At 37.8% G+C, this 20,082-nt stretch overlaps 1 protein-coding gene and 1 pseudogene across 1 annotated transcript in view; one reads left to right on the forward strand and one right to left on the reverse strand.

Moving 5' to 3' along the window:
* Positions 1-2,434: 2,434 nt before the first annotated feature.
* On the reverse strand, positions 2,435-2,740 carry LOC122907476 (annotated as a pseudogene).
* Positions 2,741-12,156: 9,416 nt separating this feature from the next.
* Positions 12,157-20,082, forward strand: part of NDFIP2 (Nedd4 family interacting protein 2) — a 65,030-nt gene continuing 57,104 nt past the window's right edge. Inside the window, 1 exon segment of the mRNA XM_044249943.1 lies at positions 12,157-12,474. Within this exon segment, the coding sequence (XP_044105878.1) occupies positions 12,157-12,474 (318 nt within the window).

Below are 20,082 nucleotides of genomic sequence, written 5' to 3' on the forward strand. Positions count from 1 at the left end.
GCTAGGTAAGTGACAGTCAATTTTCCAATTCAGGACTGCCAAGGCTACTAATTGTGAAGGTTAAATAAAATAACCCAAGTGGAAACAACCCAAATGTCCACTGATGGGTAAATGGATAAATAGTATATGATACACACATTCAACGAAATATTATTCAGTCTTAGAAAAGCAATGAACTTCTGATACATTCTACAACATAGATAAACCTGAGGTCATTATGCTAAGTGAAATAAGCCAGATACAAAAGGATGAATATTATGTGATTCCACTTATATGAGGTACTCAACAATAGTCCATTCATAGGGACAGAAAGTAGAATAGTGGTTGCTAGGAGCTAGGAGGTGAGAGGAATGGGGAGTTAGAATTTCATGAGCACAGAGCTTCAGTTTGGAATGATGGAAAAGTTCTGGAGATGAACAGTAGTGATGGTTGCACAACAATGCAAAAGTATTAGTGCCACTAAACTGTACCCTTAGAAACAGTTAAAATAGGGGACCTGGGTGGCTCAGTGAGTTAAGCCTCTGCCTTCAGCTCTGGTCATGATCTCAGGGTCCTGGGATGGAGCCCTGCATTGGGCTCTGCTCAGCGGGGAGCCTGCTTCTCCCTCTCTCTGTCTGCCTCTCTGCCTCCTTGTGATATCTGTCTCTGTCAAATAAACAAATAAAAACCTTAAAAAATAGTTAAAATAGTAAATTCTATGTTAGGTGTATTCACCATAACAAAAAGTAACTTACGGAAACTCTTCGGTAGACCTATAGGTCATTATAGGACCAATACAAGGTTGAAAATCACGAGACTCTATTTGTAATAATAAATGAAAGTGGAAAGATGATCATTAGTGAGATGTCATTTAAGTGATCAGACCTCACTCTACTTATATTTACAATAAAACAGGGAAATTGTCAGGGAGAAACATTAGAAATTTACTAAACTTTTTTGTGGAATATGACATTTTTGGTTATCTCTTGGAATGTTTTTTGTTGATATTAAAAATTCTTAAAAAACAAGACAACATTCTATGAAAGGATACCACTATGCCTCTATTGTGTAGCAATCACGTGGAGGCTTCTGTTGATTTGTAGTCAACAAATCAATAATGAGGACTTACTGTATGCAGGGTTCCTTATTAAGCCCTGAAAGCTGACACATACATCTTATCTTTCTCTGCAGCCCGTGCCTGACACCAGGGAAAGTAAGCCTAGAGAAAAAGCTGTAAAAAAGAGGTGAGTCAGCCAAGTGGCTAAAGTCTTTTGAAAGGAATGTTACAAAGGGACACAGAGGTAGTCTGATACACAGATGAGCATGCACACTCTCACTCTGAAACTAAAAGTCATATTTAAAAAAAAATTCTAGAAGACCAGGGACACCTGGGTGGCTCAGTGGGTTAAAGCCTCTGCCTTCGGCTCAGGTCATGATCCCAGGGTCCTGAGATTGAGCCCCGCATCGGGGGTCTCTGCTCAGCAGGGAACCTGCTTCCCTTCCTCTCTCTCTGCCTGCCTCTCTGCCTACTTGTGAGTGCTGTCTGTCAAATAAATAAATAAAATTTTTAAAAAAATGAAAAAAAATTCTAGAAGACCAGATGCTGATGGATAGTTTTTGCATCAATTTTTTTTCCTTCTGTCCCTATTTTAGGGTATGATGTTTCCACCTTCTACCTTTAGCATTTTAAACACATGCATAAGAGAAGCGTGCAGAAAGTGAAGCAAATCACCTCCATCTGTCCACTTGCCTGAAGCCAAGTTCCTAACTTGGAGTGAAAAGGGATATATGTATAGGTACAAAGTACCCATTATTTCTGGAAAAACATTGAATTATTGCAAATCCAAGACAAATGCAGTTAATTCAATTGAAAAATTAGCAAATGACCAGATCAGCAAAATGATCAAAAAGATATCTCTATTAATTTTATTAATTATTTAATTTATTACTCATCAGAGAAAGCCAAATTAAAATCACAATGAGATACAACTATATTTTCATCATAATGGTTTAAATAAAATGGTTGAAATTAAAAAAAGACACTATCAAATGTTTGAACATTTGGAATGTTTGAGTCATGGAATTCTCATACGCGTATGGAATTCTCATATACTGATGAGAGGATGAGAGAAGGGAAAATTAGCATAACCATTTTGGAAAACTGTTTGGCAGTTTTCTGTTCAAGTTGAATAGACATCCATAATAGACATACATAAATATATATATTGACTCTAAAATCTAGCATATCCACTTGTAAGAATATACTCATCAGAAACAATTACATATATTCACCCAAACATATATAAGAATATTCTTAGCACTGTTGGTCATAGTAGCCTTGTTATGGGTTAAATTGTGCCTACCCCTCCCCCAATTTATTTATTTATTTATTGACTATTATAAAGTTTATTTAACAAAAAAGTTCAATATGAAAATGCACACGACCTGATGTTTATTATGTGGTAAAACAGGTACTAGAGAGAGGGGACATGTGGAAGCAATTGATTGTTCGGATGAACACGTCCATTGTATATACTCCTTCTAAGGCTTCTAACATGATGATACTATTTCCTCGTATTACCACCATTCCAGTATTGTTCTGTTGCCCACTAGTTGCCATCACCACACATTCATCTATCACAAGATTCATAAACGGAGCGAATCCCCACAATATTCCTTGAACATGTCTGCCACCATTTAATTTCAGTTATAATTTCTTGTCCATAATTTTTTTCAACTCGGGAGGGTGAGCTTTGCTCATGGTGTCTATTTGGCAAGCTCAAAGATGCCTTTCCCCTCCCCCCAATTTATGTCTTGACGTCCTAACCTCCAGTATCTCAGACTATGACCTTATTTGGAAATAGGGTCATTGCAGATGTTATTAAAGTGAGGTCATAGTAGGGTGTAGCCCTGATCTGACCTATGACCTTTAGGGGAAGGGGAAACTTCGGACACACACACACAGACACACACACACACAAGCAAGGAGACTGCCATGTAAAAATGAAGGCAGAGGGTGGGGTAATGCTTTTATAAGACCAGGAATACCAAAGTCTGCCAGACAACCACCAGTAGCTAGGGGAAAGGCATGGGACAGATTTTTCCTTATATCCCTCCAAAGCAAGCAACCCTGCTGCCACTTGGTCTCAGACTTCGATCCTCCAGAACACGATATAATAAATTTCTGTTGCTCAAGACACTCAATTTGAGATACTTTGTTATGGCAGCTCTAGGAAACTAATACAAGCCCCAAATGAGAAACAAGCCAAACGTCACAGTAAAACAGGTAAATAAAGTAGGGTATATTCCTGCATTGGAGTACTATACAGCAACAAAAATGAACTAGCTACAACTACACTCAACTATATGGATAAATCTTAGGAATATAAAGTTAAGTAAAAAAATCAGACTCGAAAGCATACGTATAGTATGACTCCATGTATATAAGTCAAAATGATAAATTAGCCAAAACGAATTTGTGGTGTTCCAAGTCAGGATTTTAGTTACTTTTGTACGGGAGAAGAGACAGGAATAGGGCCAACGTTTCTTCTGAGGTTCTGGAAATATTCTATTTTTTAAAAATTTTTTATTTTAAAGGTTTTTATTTATTCGTTTGTTAGCAAGAGAGAGGGAGCCCAAACAGAGGGAGAGGCAGGCAGAGGGAGAATAAAGCTCCCTGCCGAGCAAGGAGCCCGACACTGGACTGGATCCCAGAACTCCAGGATCATGACCTGAGCCAAAGGCAGATGCTTAACTGACTAAGCCACTGAGGTGTCCCGGAAATATTCTATTTCTTAATATGGGTCCTGGTTGCATGGGTTTGTTCGGTTTATAAAAAATCATTGAGCCGTACACTTACGAATTGCATATTTAACTAAAGTATGTGTATTTCAATAAAAAGTTGTTAAAGTGGGAAAAAAAAACAAGAAAAATTCCTTTTCCTTCAATTGCTTGTGACCTTTGGTAAATTTCTTAAGACTCTAGGTGTCAATTTCCTAATACATAAAATGGTAGTAACAATAGTACTTATTCCTATTGCTGTGAAATACAGGGAGATAATATATATGATGCCCTTGTCAAAATGGCTCCCAGCATTTAATAAATGTTAGCTACTATTACCTTAATTATAATGATTGGCAGATATACTGTGGAGTAGTTTTACTTCTAGATAAACAACTGGTGTATTTTCCATGGTTACACACGTTGGAGTCTTTTATTTATTTTACGATGACTCATACAGAGCATAAGCCGAGACACTTAGCCTAGAAAAAATAGGATGTGGCCTAACTTAGGAGGCCTAACCAGCTTCTGGGTTCTTTGACATAATCTCTGTCATCTCTAAATTGTATTTATTACACATCTTAACTGTAAAAGGTGTTAAACATCACTTTTTTTCCTGCAGTCACTAGAAGGGAAAAGAACCTCCAGGATTAATATTATTTTATATTTGTTTGGTTGCATTTCATTTGAGCTTCCCAACCAGTGAGACAGCTAGGGAAGGAATTTGTATTCTGATATTTAAGATGAGCAAACCAGCTCAGCCGGTTAAATGACTTGCTCAGTAGCTGCATTGCTAAGTTGTGCAGAGCTGGGACCAAAGCTATAAGAAAATTATGTTGATAATTCAGGAAGTAAAAGGAGGAGGATAATTTAAGGTGAATAGTAAAAATCTTTGCTTGAGCAATGATGCCCAATGGAACTTTCTGAGATAATGTAAACATTCTTTATTTGCTCGGTTCAACACAATAGCCCCTATGCACTTTTGGCTGGTGTCACCCAGCAACCAAGTTTTCAATATTAATTTAAATGTAAATGGTCATGTGTAACTATCGTATGTATATGCAACTGTATCATTTCCAGGAATCATGGCCAAAGGGTTGGGGATGCACGGAGAGCCAGCATCCTGTTCACTTTACGTGTTTAGGTCATCTTATCTGAATGGACGTGCATGTATGGGGTTGGGATTGTTTGGCTTTTAAGCTTGTATGTATACAACTAATGTTAGGTATCTATTGTATGTTTGAAGACTGTCTTTTGGGCAGGCTTATTTACTGCATTTTAAAAAGTAGACATTCATAGGGAACCTGCTGCTAAACCAATTTTTAGACAACCTGCTTCTGGGTCAGGGTTTCGTAGTTAGCAAAGGAGCTCCCTTGCTGTGATCTATTGAAAGTCAACCCTCAACACTAGGGTTTAAAAATAAAAATAATAATAATAATAATAAAAGACAGAAAACAATATTTAATCTACATTTATAAAATAAAAATTAATTAAACAAAAGAAGTGGTTGTTTTACTTTTTCCAAAAGCAGCAACCCCTAAGAGAATTAGCAACGGTCTTAGAATTTTTATCCTGTTAGGTGGCAATACATTTGACCATATTTCTTCCAAAAGAAATGTTGACATATTGAGTTCATCATATGTTTATGTTCTATATTTAGTTTTATTAGTACTGTTTCAGAGGGCTTTTTCGTGTTGGATGTGGTAGGAACATCAATCGAGTATTTTGTATTGTTTTATGAACTACCACATTTAAACCAAGCTGGAAGTGGGGTGGTAGATTCACAGATAATCACTTCAAGGCTGCATTTACCTCTTTGAGCCTCAGTTTCGATATATCCAAAACGAAGTTTTTGGAATAGGTGACTAGGAAGGTCCCTGGAAAAGCTAAAGTTTTATGAATCTATGAAAACACACATTTCTCTCTTTTCCAGATATTTGGGTTCTAAGAAAATTTCAGTGGCCTGTAAGTAAGCCAAATAATCTGTTCCTTCAAACCAAAAAAAAATTAAATTTGATTTTCTGCTCTATGTGCTATATTTGCATGTACACAGGTGTTTTTGTAATAGTTATGTTTTTTATTTTTTAATTAACTTACATTTAAAAATTTATTTATTTATTTATTTGGCAGAGAGAGCGAGATCACAAGTAGACAGAAGGGCAGGCAGAGAGAGAGAGAAGCAGGCTCGCTGCTGAGCAGAGAACCTGATGGGGGGCTCAATCCCAGGACCATGAGAACGTGAACTGAGCCGAAGGCACAGGCCCAACCCACTGAGCCACCCAGGTGCCCCTTCTTCCAAGTTTTTACTTTCTCTACCAGGCCTGTTATTTTGCCTACCTGGCATCCATCCACCCTTTTTTTTAGATCAAATTTAATTTGGAAACAAGGGGCGCCTGGGTGGCTCAGTGGGTTAAAGCCTCTGCCTTCAGCTCTGGTCATGATCTCAGGGTCCTGGGATTGAGCCCTGCATCAGGCTCTCTGCTCAGCGGGGAGCCTGCTTCCCCTCCTCTCTCTGCCTGTCTTTCTGCCTACTTGTGATCTCTCTCTGTCAAATAAATAAGATATTTTTTAAAAAGTCAGTATCTGAATGCTATGATCTGAATGTTTGTGTCTCCTCCCCCCAAATTCAAATATTGAAAATCTAATGCCCAATTTGATGTGTTAGGTGTAACTTTGGGAGATGATTAGGTCCAGAGGCATGGGATTAATGCCATTATAAAAGAGTCCCTAGATAGATCCCTCATGGCCCCTTCTGTCTTGTGAGGATCCAATGAGAGGCTAGCAGTCTGAAACCTGAAAAGGGGTACTTACTAGAACCCAACCATGCTGGCATCCTGATACTGGACTTCTGGCCTTAAGAGCTGTGAGAAATAAATATCTGTTTATAAGCTATCCAATCTATGGTGTTTTGTTATAGCAGTCCAAACAGACTAAATACTATAAGGAAGAAGGTTTGAGCTTGAGGTCTTTACCTTTCTTGGGGAAATCATGCCAGATTTCTCAGTGATCATTCCTCATAAGCAGAATTTATAGACATTTCATGGGAACTTCACATATTATTGACAGGTGAAGTGGGACAGTATAAATATCTTATTTATTTTTTATCATATCTAGCAGATATAAGAGGAACTTCCTTTTTTCATTATCTTGGCTTATTTTGGCTCTGTCAGTCCATTCACTTTTCTCTTCCTATTTGAATCTTAAGACCAGGAAATGGGTACGAATTTCTTCTTAGTTCTGGAAAGGCAACATCTTGTGAGTCACTCCATCTGAATACTGTCATCATTTTGTCCCTTCAGATATTGAAGGGTATCAGATATCCTCACTACTGAAGCCAGGCAACTTTATCATATGGAAACCTTATTGTCGTACTGTGTTGTTAACTACAAAGAGCATTCTGACTTCAGATGATTGAACAAAGGAGGCCTGGTTCTTGTTACAGAAGAATGTTTAACTTGTGAAGAATACCTTGATATATAGAAGACATTTTTCTCTCCTAGTATTTTCTGCACACACCTACACCCACATATACATACAAATAGTATTTGTCTTCTTACACAATGATCTTGTGTTGGTTAGTCAAGAGAAACACGTCATAATAGGCAAGATGTTCAGTGCCAGCCCTGCTCTTCTGTGATGAAAGTGATCATCAGGCTTGCAGAGAAAACAGGAGACAAAAAAGCACATAAAGTCCTGCTTTAATATGGTCAAAGAACAGCCTTCTGTATGCAAGGTAAAGCAAAGAGAGTATTAATAACTTATGATTTAGCCCAATTTAAAATAAGTAATCCCTAAGGCAAAATGGCTGTGGATTTGCTTGCATTTGTTGCTCATACTAAACAAACAATGAAAATGCTAAATAAAAATAGTGTTAGGACAGCTTCTCAGAATTCAGATCTTTTCTAATTGCTGCCTGGTGATGCCTCCATATATAATAGTACATATATAAAATAAGGCTGATAGGAAATACTTAATATGGAAATTTAATCTCTAAGCTAAGTCTCTGTTACTTTTCTTTCTCCCGTTGCTTTCTCTCTCTCCCTCTCTTTTTCTCTTTATACTTTATTGTATAGAGACTATTTCAGCTTGTAGTATTTAAATAAACATGTGATAGTCAGTTTTCCGTGTCAACTTGGTTAGCTATACTCCAATTACTCGCTCAAACACTAATCTAGGCGTTGTTGGGAGGGTAGCTTCCAGATAACGATGATCAAAGTCCAAAATTGTTGACTTTAAGTGAAGGAGATTATCTTGTATAATCTGGGTGGACTTGATTTAATCTGTTGAAAGGTTGAGAGCAGAACTGAGGCTTCTCTGAGGGAGAATTTGTAGACAGCCTTCTCTAGAATTCTTCTAGAGTTCCAGTGGCCTGTACTATGGATTTTGGAGGCTTAGCTAGACCTCACAATAGTGTAAGCCAATTCCTTGCAATAAATCTCTTACTATGTATGTCTACTGGTTCTTTTTCTTAGGTTGAACCCTGATTGATAAAAAAACATTAGCTGTATTTTAGGTTCTTCCAACATAGTGTATGAGAATAAACAGAGGAAAAGGAAGTAGATACCTGATTGTCAAATTGCTCACTTAGATCTTCTCTCTAAAATTACAGAGCTGAACAGATGACAGGAATTTCAGAAACAGTTAAATAAGGAACACTATGTGAAACTAAATTGAGGTCCAAGCCTCCAAACTGCTTAAAAGATCCATATACATGGTAACAGAGATGAAACGTTGGGGTAGTAATTATGCTTATTTTCATTTACCAAAGTGGCAATAATTTTCTTGTGTTTTCTAAAACCAGTTTAGAATTTAGTGTACAGAAAACAATGGCTAGTGAATTTTTGTTATGTGGAGATAGAAATCTTCACAGAATGCAATTTTATCTCTTTCAATCATTCTCTAGGTAATTATGCAAAATCATTTATGTTCCAAATACAATTAACTATTAGGACCTATGGTCACACTTACCATCAGCAACTACTTGAGGAGTAGTTCTACGTTGCATATTCTATGCTGTATGTTCTGTGTTGTACGGGAAGTGATAAAACACTAAAAATCACTGAAGAAGTAAGGAAAATTTGGAGCACTTGCCTACCTGTGATTTAGGCCTGTGTGGAAAGCCATCTGCAGGCAATAGCATGTCTGTCCACTGCTCTTTAATTGGTGGGAATATCAACAAACAATCTTGGCACATGTATATGCAGTTTAGCATACCCCGTTTGAACCAAGAGGAGACTATGGAGGGTGTAAGAAATCAGTTTACCTCTGGCGAGAATGACTCTGCTTCTGGGAAGATAGGAGGGATTCTAGTGAGAAAGTATCTCCCAGGAGAAGGGGTTCCTGAGACTCGAAACCATCACTCTTCAGAAAGCATCAAAGTTATTTTTGGAGTGCCTGGGTGGCTCAGTGTGTTAAACCTCTGCCTTCAGTTCAGGTCATGATCTCAGAGTCCTGGAATCGAGTCCCGCATCGGGCTCTCTGCTCAGCAGGGAGCCTCTCCCCACACCCCCCTTTCTCTTTGCCTGCCTCTCTGTCTATTGGATCTCTCTCTGTCAAATAAATAAAATCTTTTAGAAAAAAAGTTATTCTTAGTGGGAAGACGTTATGTTCACATGAGAAAATGGCAATGATTGGGGGGTACTGGGGGTTATTTTGGAGGTGAAACATCAATTATGTGAAAGGACCTTTGTAGTCATTTCACAATTTTGATATTGAGAATGTTTTATCACTTTACATTTTGCCACTTGTCTAGTTTGGGTTCTCCAGGAAGCAAATGCAGATATGAAGTATGGGTGCAAGAGATTTATTGGGGAGTTAACATCTGTGAAAGGAAAAAGGACCGAGCAGGGAGACTCATTACAACACACTGCAGAGCTAACAAAGGCTCTGCCAGTTTAGCAGGGCATTCTGAAGCAAAAATAGCCCCTTAAAAGGGTCAGTGCCAGGCAAAAGTGATTCAACCTGTACCACACCACTCAATGACCAGACGCCACGCTGTAAATAACAAACATCTCAGGTTGAAAACTGAAGGAAACCCTGACATAGCTAACAGTTGGAGGTTGTTGGTTAATCACACTCCTTGCAACTGGTCAGAGCGTTTTCTGGATGGGGAATCTTGGCAGTTTATCTCCATGTCTGCCCCAGCACTGCAATGTGGCACTCATGAAATTATAGTTGGCTGTGTATTTGGAGGTGAAAATTGATTAGGCGAAAAGTGTATTAAAATTCGAACTTTCCACTTGAAGTAGTTTATAAAGAGGCACACTACCACCAATTCCTTAGGTAACTGGAGTTGTCACCATGGAAAGACCAGGGATTGAATATAGGGGATTTTGCTTAAATCCTCTAAAATGATAAGAATATTGTTACTCCTGTTTCATCCCAAATAAGTACTCTTACGGGACCGTGCAGGGCCTCCACTTGCGATGGCCTATTACAGGTCCCACGGGCTTAGTTGTGCAATAGGTAAAAGGAGCTCAGAGTGGTGTTTTTGGGGATGATGAGGAAAAAATCATTTATTTCATATAGATCAAGAAGGTGGATTTAAAGAATCCACTTTTTGTTATTGAGGGCATATTATAGCATAGTGCTTAATATGGAGGTGACTCTGGAGTCTGTGACCACTTGATAGTGATTTGGCTTTTGACAACTTCCTGAACCTCTTGATGTCTTACTTACCTGATTTATTAAACAGGAATTATAGTCGTGCTTACATACTGGAGATGTTGTGAGGATAAAATGATATAACATTTATATAATTATAAAATGATATAATACAGCCCCTGGCTTGGGAAGGGTTCAATATCCATTAGTTATTCTACTTTTTCCTCTTTCTCTTCTTCACTGAAAAAGTGCTTTTCCATTGATTTCTGTCCTTTGCTCTCTAGATTAGCAAAATGTTCACAGAACTTGGGAGGAGGGTAAAATTGAAAGAATCTGCTACCCTTACAGGATTCAGGATGTTGACTTTTGTGTCAGGTCTTTAGCTTTTACCATTATGTTCTCAGTTCTCAGTACTATTCTGGGTGTGTTAGGCATAAAAAAAATAGCCTCTGCCCTGAGCAGTAGTGTATTTCAGAAACAACAAATAGACATATAAATGATTAATGAAAACACAAGCACACATAAAATTAAGTTCTAAAGGAAAAGTATTGGCCATAAGTGATGCAGGAATCTAATTTCATTTTGCTGACACTGTCTACTGTTTTGACCATGAAAGATGATATCATTTGGGGTGAAATTATGAGGGTGACCTCTTGTACAATAATACAATAAAATGTCCTATTTCATCGTCTTCAGATATGAAAAATATGAACTTAGATCAAAAGAAAACAAGTTTAAAGACATTTAAGTATGATATTATTGCCTCTTTTTATTGTTAGCCTATTCATGCTCTCTACCACTAATGTGCCAGGGTGGTAAAAACAGGAAGAACTGGTCAATGCTTTGAATAAAATTGTCAAGAAGGCTTAAATTTTTTTGGTGATGATCTCTCAATGAGTTTCTGTCTTTATTATATTTTTGCTACTTTAGCTGATCAGGCTCATTCAGTGGCCTTTTTCATTCCATGAAGTAAAGTAAAAGAGATAGCTGGGCCAGATTATGTGGGATCATAGTTTTCAGGGCATAGAAAGCTGGTCTTTGGGTTAAAAGATACTTTATCCTATCATATTCTTCTACTTCCTAGGGAAATATGCTTTGTGGCCTTTGGGAGATACTCACACATAGTAGGTCATGTATGGTTAACCAGACAATGAGATGGTCTTATAATGTTGCATACAAAGTGATTCCTTACTGTTAGATCCTTCGAAATTATTGGAGTTTGATGACAAAACAGCCCTATCTTAGTATTTTTTGGTATCCTTCTAGTAACCTAGGGCTCTCTAGTAACCCAGGGCTCTCTAGGCCTCCTTCCTTCGGGAGATACTAAAGCTATAATTGAAGAGTCCCTGTTAGATTCTTAAAACGCATACTGTAACCAAGAGGGGTTTACCATTAGTGAGGTATCCCTTACCTCACTAATGATTTTGAATGCGCGCTATAGGAACGCCCTAGAGACGGATCTCCCTGCATTGTCCTAAGCTGGGTGGGTGATTAGAAGACGTGTTGGGTAAATGGGTGACCTGTCCTCAGGTGTGCTGGGTACGCGTTCCCTTTCTCCTCAACTCTGATCTCTGCGTGGTGTGACTGTGCCCGCCGGTGCCTGCGCGAAACCCGTCCAACAGAAAAGACGCATTAAGGCCGGTGATATATATATATATATATTTTTTTTTTTTCTTTTTTTTTCCGTTCGCTTTGCCACCGCCCACTCTCGAAAACCTAAACAGTTTCCCGTACCTGCCTTACTTTTCCATCTCCTCCCACCCAGCCCAACCCCCCACCCTGCTCGCAACGCGAATGTGACGCCTGAGGACCCAATGAGCATGCGCAACCGTTCCGAGCATGCTCAGTAGCGCGCGCGGCGTTCTGGGGCTTCACCTCGCGGTGGCGGACGCGGAGGTTTCCGCAGCTGCTGCGGGAGCGACAGGAAGTGAAGCGGCCCGGCCGGGCAACCGCGGCGGCAGAAACAGAGGCGGAAGGGGCGCTGCGGCGACGACGTCGGCGACGGGGGTGGACGAGGGGGTCGAGCACCGAGAGGACTCGCCCGCTCGGAAGCCGGATCCCGAGCCGGGCAGGATGGATCATCACCAGCCAGGAACTGGCCGCTACCAGGTGGTGAGTTCCTGCGCCTCCGCCCCGGCCTCCTGCCCGGCCCTGGACCCGGGGACTGTTCCCGTGGACGACCAGGGAGTCCCCTTATTCGGGCTAAAAACTAACTTAATTTTCTTTTTTTTCCTTACACCTCTCCTTTTGGAGCTTGCGTCTGACTTCTTCGAGAGCCCTCGACCCAAGGCTCCTCCTATCTCCCCACCCCTCTCCCGCACAGTATACCTCGCTGTAGGACACTCTCCGTCCCCCGCTTTCTACAACTTATATTTGTTTTACTTCTCACTTTTTCGATCGTTTCCTTATTCCCTGCCCAGTCACATCTGAGACATTTCCAGTGGATTGTCTGCTGGACATGGTATTGAGTTCACATATCTGCTGGGAAGATGATCGCCGTCATAAATGGAGCGGGTAGAGGGGAAGGAGGTGTAAGCGCGATGTAGGGTGGGAAGTGGATTCGGTGAGAAATATGGGTTGAAAAAATTGTGTAACTATAGAGAATAATGGTGCTGATCTCGTGTCTCAGCTCTAGTTAACCTTGTCATTTTGTCCTTCATTTTGTTACTATTAAAAGTGACTGTTTTTTCCTATTCCGACTTTTTTGGGGGGTGTTTAGGCGAGGAAACAAGTTTTACTAGAAAAAAATGGAAATCTTGTTTGAAAAATTATTTTTCATTAAATACAGTGTTTTCCATTCAACCACACAAGCCTTTGTTAAAATGAGTGAAAAGTGTCCCTCTGTTTTCAGTGTCAATTTTTCAAACGTAGTTTTTCCTTTAGTGTTAATTATGGTCCTGGAATTGGAGGTTTCTATTGTAAACCCTCTTACAAATGGACTCAGCAGTAGTTGACTCTATTGTTGTTAGTAGGTAGCCTGTTAACAGTATAAACTTTCAGATGGCAATTAAGTTAAACCTTTTTACTGAGGAAGAGGAGGAAAACGTTAATATGTAGCATTGATGGTGCAATTAATAGTACTGTTTGTGAAATTTTACCAATATAGAGCAGATTTCACTCTTAAGTATGTATTTGCACATGTAAGTCTTAGTTATGAGCTAAGAATTTCTTTTAATAATTGTATTTTGACAAATATGAAGGCTACTGAAAGATGAAATCCCAGCATACGTGATTTTGCGTTTTTCTGAGATAAAAGCTCATGATGCTTTCATTTCATGTGCTTTACATCTTGTAAATCTTCGAATGATCTGTGTTGAATTTTGTGAAAATTTGTATTTTCAGAATGCTTTGGAAAAAATTGCTGCCAGTATGGAAGGCATTTTCCAGTTGTCAGTGTATACACTTTTGATAGTTTATTTTTTGTTTTTAAAGGTATTCTTATTTTTGCAGATGTTAGCTAAAGTAAAATTCAGTAGGTTGATATTGAATACTATTTCCATTGTCTTTTTTCTAATCTCTTCTTTCTTGTTCCTGTTTTTTCCCTTAAAGGCATTAGCTGATCTGAAGTCTTTCTCTTTGGGGATTTTGTTTATCAGAATCAACCGTGTTCTCATACACAAGTCACTACTCAACATTTTTAAGTGATATAGTTGTGCCTTAAAATAATTTGTTATATTGTCATATTTGCTTTCAGTTAGGACTTGACTTAATTATCATGAAAAAAAAGTTACTAACATCAATGTTTTAGGATATATTTTTCCTTTTCTCTACAACAATAAGTGGATGATATCATATTTTATTGCATTTCCCCCCCTCAATTGGGTATGTGTCCTACATAGGCTTAGAAATAGACTTTGGGTGGAAGCGTTCCTTCAGAGCAGAGGGCAAAAATCTATATTTTTAAAGTTACTGTTCACTTTAAGTAGGTATGATAATGATTTGTTTTCTTTGTAAGGCAAAGTGTTTGGGAATCTAAGCATAGTTTTAAATTTGGATGTTAATTCCTGTTGCTGTGTAATTACATGATTATTTCATTTGTCTCGTATAACTCTTGGTTTTGTTGAGAATGGCCTGATGAATAACTATATCTAGTTATTCCAAAGAAGCAGCTGAATTGGTGCCTAGTAGGCTTTTTGTCTAGGGACAGATCTGCAGCTCTGATTTGTTTATGTGATGAACACAACTGCTGTGTTGCTGTCTTTAGCTCAGTGTTTTTGAAAACTCTGGAAAGATTAATAGATCATTGAGCAGCAGTAAACAGTTTCAGTAGTTGTGTTTAGAGATGACTAAGTAGGAGACAGACACTTTGGGGTGAGATAGTATGTGATGTTAATTTATCACTGATTGATAGAGTTAAAATTTAGCTTTCTGTATTGGAAAGCTGGTGGTGATGCCTAGGACCATCAGAATGACTATCAATAACCTATGCACAGGTTTTATGTGGAAACTGGTTTTTCTGTGGTCTTTTCTTCCTTCTCTTGTTAATGTGGATCTGAATTTTGTTAAGTAAAGCAGTAGGTAACAATGTAGAGCTATAAAAACCTTAATTATTACCCTTCTAATTTCAGCCAAAGCTAGGTATGCCCTATAGTTTCCTTGTGTTATGGGGAATTAAGTCTCATTTGGGAGAAAATGAGCAATGTTGCCAAACTATGTAGTAGTTGCTTTGGCTTGAAGCTGTTAGGCCACATTCTAACTTTGATGTTCTCTCTTTTAAAGGATTATGTACCTGAACCAAGCTGACTACTGAGGTTTCAAAGATAATTCTGTATACAGGTCAGGTTGGCACTGTTGATTGTAGCAGTAGTTTCCCAAACTGATTTCCAGAATGATGGTAATAGATGTCTTAGAAGATTTATGATGTATATTAGCGTGTTAAAACATATTTGCATATTAAAATCATGATATTGGAAAAAATTCTGCAGTAGAGACAATCCTTTGGATTTGTTTGACCTAGCTCTTCCTAAATTTTGATCACAGAATTTTGAAGACAATTTTAAGATTATTATTTCCAAAATGTTAATTTTTCTGTGAACATAATGAAGTTTTCATACTGCAGGGGTCTAGGTACTTTCGTCTTATATCTGAAGAATTAGAGTTGTTCTTGATAAATCAGGGGCGAAGAAGATTGACTATTGATGGTTAAAAAAAACGTTTTAAAGGTATCTGGGCTTGTATTTAGGTTATGCTGTTTACAGTATGTGGGCTCTTAGCTTATTTAGTTTACTTAATATTTGAAGCCTCAGTTTCATCATATTAGTACTTACCTCATAAGGATTAGTACGAGATATATATATTGTAATATATGTAAAAGATATAATGCAGAGGCCATTACATGATAAATAATGAGTAACGTAAGGTATATAAAGTGTTATATATATTTCAGTTTTTGTTTGTGACCACTTTTGTGTCTTTTTTACACAGCAACATGAATATCAAGTAGTTTTTTGTTGCTCATTTCAAGTACTGTGCAAAGTCTTAAGATGTGATTTTACCATATTTATAGACTAGTAAGTTAGTTTTGTTAATGTTTAATTGTTGCTAGCAGAAAACAGGAGACTCCCAGATCAGAAACGCTAGCATTATTACTCATACCACAGCAAGATGCATGTACGTCAGCATTTTTGTGTAGGTTTCCCTTATACCCAGGTCTCATCAAGGTGATGAGTCTAGATGGATGCACGTAGTGGGTCCCAACGGAGTAACTCAGGACCAAGGCTCCAGCACTTTTTTAGCAAGCAGCAAACATTTTAGAGAGCAACAAACATACTCTCCCTCAGAGTATAGTTATGTGCTGTGGTAACCTTGACCTTCTTTGTTGCCTAGGTGACTTATTACAAGAATCCACTCAGTATCAGGAAGTAGATAAGTTTTGCAGACTTTCACACTCAGCAAAAATAGGCAGGGACAGTCAGGCCTGTGACAGACAACCTTACTCAATAGTCCATGTTCTTGATGAGATAGTAGATGGGGAGTTTTAGGTGGAGTCGTTACTTTTGTTTTCCATGTTAAAGAAATACTTCAGTCTCTTACATTGCTCTCTAATTTTTGCTTTCTTGGCTCACCTCTATTTCTTTGATCCTCACTTGTTTGTGTCCTTTGAATTTATCAGTATTCTTTATCTGGCTTATATTCTTACCACACCACTTTTACATCATCGGTGTTGCCCATTGCTTAATCTAAGAGGTATTTTTCTGTGTTCATCTTGCTTGATTTCTGTAACATTGATACTGGGAACTTCCTTTCTCCTTGAAACTCCTTATTCCTGATAGGAAGAAGCTTTCTACTATTCTCTGACTTCTCTTTGTGAACCCATTTTGTACTTTTAAAATGTTAATACTGTCTATGACATCGACTATTGTAAGAGCCTACTTACTATTTTCTCCCTTCATCTGACCATCCTTCCGAGTCTTTTGCACTGTGAGTCATATTTGTAGAGCTTAAATTAGTATATCATCCTTTTTATTGCTGAATAGTATTTCATTGTATAAATTGAATGACTACACTACAGTTTATTCATCCATTACTCTGTTGATGTATATTTGGCTTGTTTCCAGTTTTAAAAATATTTTTAAAATATTTTTTTTTTTAAAGATTTTATTTGTTTATTTGACAGACAGAGATCACAAGTAGACAGAGAGGCAGGCAGAGAGAGAGAGAGGGAAGCAGGCTCCCTGCTGAGCAGAGAGCCCGATGCGGGGCTCGATCCCAGGACCCTGAGATCATGACCTGAGCCGAAGGCAGTGACTTAACCCACTGAGCCACCCAGGCGCCCCTAAAATATTTTTTAATATTTAAAAATATTTTAAATATTTTAAAAATATTTTTTAGAAACATTTTTGCACTAATCTTTTTATCAACATACATTTTTATTTCTCTTGGGTGGAATTACTGAGTAATAGGATAGGTGTATGTTTACTTTTATAAGACACCACCAGACTTTTTTCCAAGTTGTACCAACAATGTATGAAATTTTGGTTGCTCCACCCACTTGCCAAATCTTGGTGTTGTCAGTGTTTTTAATTTTGGCCATTTTGATTGGAATTTTGAAATCTAAATTTCTGGTTTTCAACATACAAGTTCCTTGAATGGACCTTTCCATACCTGTACAGTGCAGTATCTTAGCAGTTCCTCCTCTTAATTTTTAGGCACTAACTTCTCTTTTCTAGCAGGACGTCCTTAATACTGTTCTTCATCCATGATGTATTCTCTTTTACTTCTTTGATTTTACGTATGTTTATTTCTCATCTGCAGCTCTGTACCACACCATGCTGGTTTGTTTGCGTGTTCTTAAATGTAAAAACTCCTACAGAACTATAATTGGAAAAGGGAGAGAGGGCGAGTTACTTGTATCTCATCTGCATCAAGGCAGAGAAAACTTGAAAATCACAGTATTAGAGAAATTGTTATAATGAAATGTTTTTGTGTGTCTTTCTACCTTCTAGACCTGGTGTATTTCAAAGGTGCTTCAGGTTACAGGGTTCCTGTGAATGTCTTGATTTTTATCTCAACTTTAAAATAGGTTTGAAACTTATAAAAACTGTAATTGAGGAATTTCATACTCAAATCTATTTTATACCAAGTTTCCACAGCTTGAAGACTAGTGTTATGTTGTGTGTTGCCAGGTTAATTTGTTTTTGATCAAATTAAAGTTTCTCTGGCTATTTCTTTGCTTGTAGTGATATTAAATGAAAGTGTGTCACTGATTTGATTGATTGAGGGCAGCTTTTTATTTTTTTTTAATTATACAAAACAAGAAAAAGTGTTGGTGAGGATCTGGAGAAATAGGAACCCTTGTGCACTTTTGTTGGGAATGCAATCACTGTGGAAAACAGTGTGGAGGTTCTTCAGAAAGTTGAAAATAGACTCTGCTATTCAGTAGTTGCACTACTGGGTATTTACCCCCAAAATACAAGAACACTGATTTAGAGAGGTACATGCACCCTGTGCTTATTACAGCATTATTTATAATTATGGAAGCAGCTCAAATGTCCATCCATAGATAAATAGATATAGCAGATGTGTGTGTGTGTTTGTGTGTATACATGCATATTATAAAAAATGGAACATTAGTCATAAAAAGAATGAAATACTACAATTTGTACTATGGATAGAACTAGAGAATATAATGCTAAGCCAAGTAAGTCAGAGAAAAAGAAATACTTTGTGATTTCACACTCATATGTGGAATTTAAGAAACAAAACAAACAAAAAAAGAGTGAGACAAATCAAAAAGCTCATTCTTAACTATAGAAAATAAACTGATAGTTAATCAGAAGGGAAGTGGGTTGGGGAATGGGTGAAATGGTGAAGGGATTTAAGAGTACACTTGTCATAATGAGCTCTGAGTATAGAATTGTCGAATCACTATATTATAGACACCTGAAAGTAATGTTAACACTGTGTGTTAACTGTGCAGGAGTTAAAAAGCTTAAAGCTTTATTAAAAAAATAAAGTACAGATGAGTATACTACATTAGCACACCTAATTGATGCTGAATCAAATGCTAGCCATTGCTTAGGCATATTTGAGCAGTACATGATTTAGTAATGACCAAAGACTCATGCAGTAACAAGTAAGTGTGTTGGGTTTATGTCATGAAAATACCACATTGAGGTTAAATGCTTATTTTATGTTTTGAGTGCCTCTTGTCAGATTTATGCTTAAGGTATGGGAACAGTTTTTGGATATCATTATTAACTATAAAACAGAGGTCCTGAAACTCATTTCTTCAATGTATAATAATTTATGAAGTATCTCTGTCTGCCAAATTCTGTTTTAGGTGCTGGTGAATAAGACAATAGCCAAATGTTTGGCTCATACTTTGGTGGGGGGGGGTGCAGATAAGTAAGCATAATTTCAGACAGTACTAGGTAGGTTTTTTTTTTTTTAAATAAAGCAGTTGTGGAATAAATAATACATTTTATCAATACTAAAGTAGCAATAATAGAACAGTAATGACTTTGCATTATGTTAGGAATATGCTGAGAACTCTGCTAAGCGCTTTACACATGAGTACATTTAATCCTTAGACTACTTCTGTGAAATAGGTGTATCCTTTATCCTCCCTTTGCAGATGGGATAAAATGAGACATAAAGAGGTTAAATAACAGGCTTAGCCTTGATGGATTTGACATTCAGATTTTGTTTAGTTTTATATTGCTTTGTAAAAAACTACTGCATATGCAGGTATTTTATTATGTTTCAAGATTCCATGGGTTGGCTCTGATCAATAAAGAGGTTCTTCTGCTCCATGTGATGGGGCTGCAGCCGTTTGGGGGCTTGATCGGTTTGGAAGGTTCAAGATAACTCATTCAGCTGGCTAGCAGTTGATGCTGTTAATTGTCAGTTCTCCTCTGTGTTAAAGTTTAAAGGAGTCATAGGTTCGGCCCTACTCAAAGGGAAAGGAAATAAACTCTATCTCTCAGTGAAGGAGAGGCACACATATACATGCAGGTAAAAAATTGGTGGTGACCATCTTTAGAGATGTCACACCAGTTGGTTTGACCCCTCAGTTGATTGGAATCAGGATAATAAGAGAACTTCATCCATTTGAAGAATATGACAGTCAGGCTAAGCCTTGATTGAACTGTTCTAGTTGATGCGTATTTTAAGTGTGATAGTAGCTTATGGTGAAAATTAGTTCGTTGGTTTAAGAATGTGAAGAAAACTGTGGCTAGAGCAAGACGAAGGGGGTTGGCTCAGAGTAAAATGGGACAA

This window comes from Neovison vison, chromosome 5, assembly GCF_020171115.1.
Source record: "Neovison vison isolate M4711 chromosome 5, ASM_NN_V1, whole genome shotgun sequence".
Classification (NCBI taxonomy): domain Eukaryota; kingdom Metazoa; phylum Chordata; class Mammalia; order Carnivora; family Mustelidae; genus Neogale; species Neogale vison.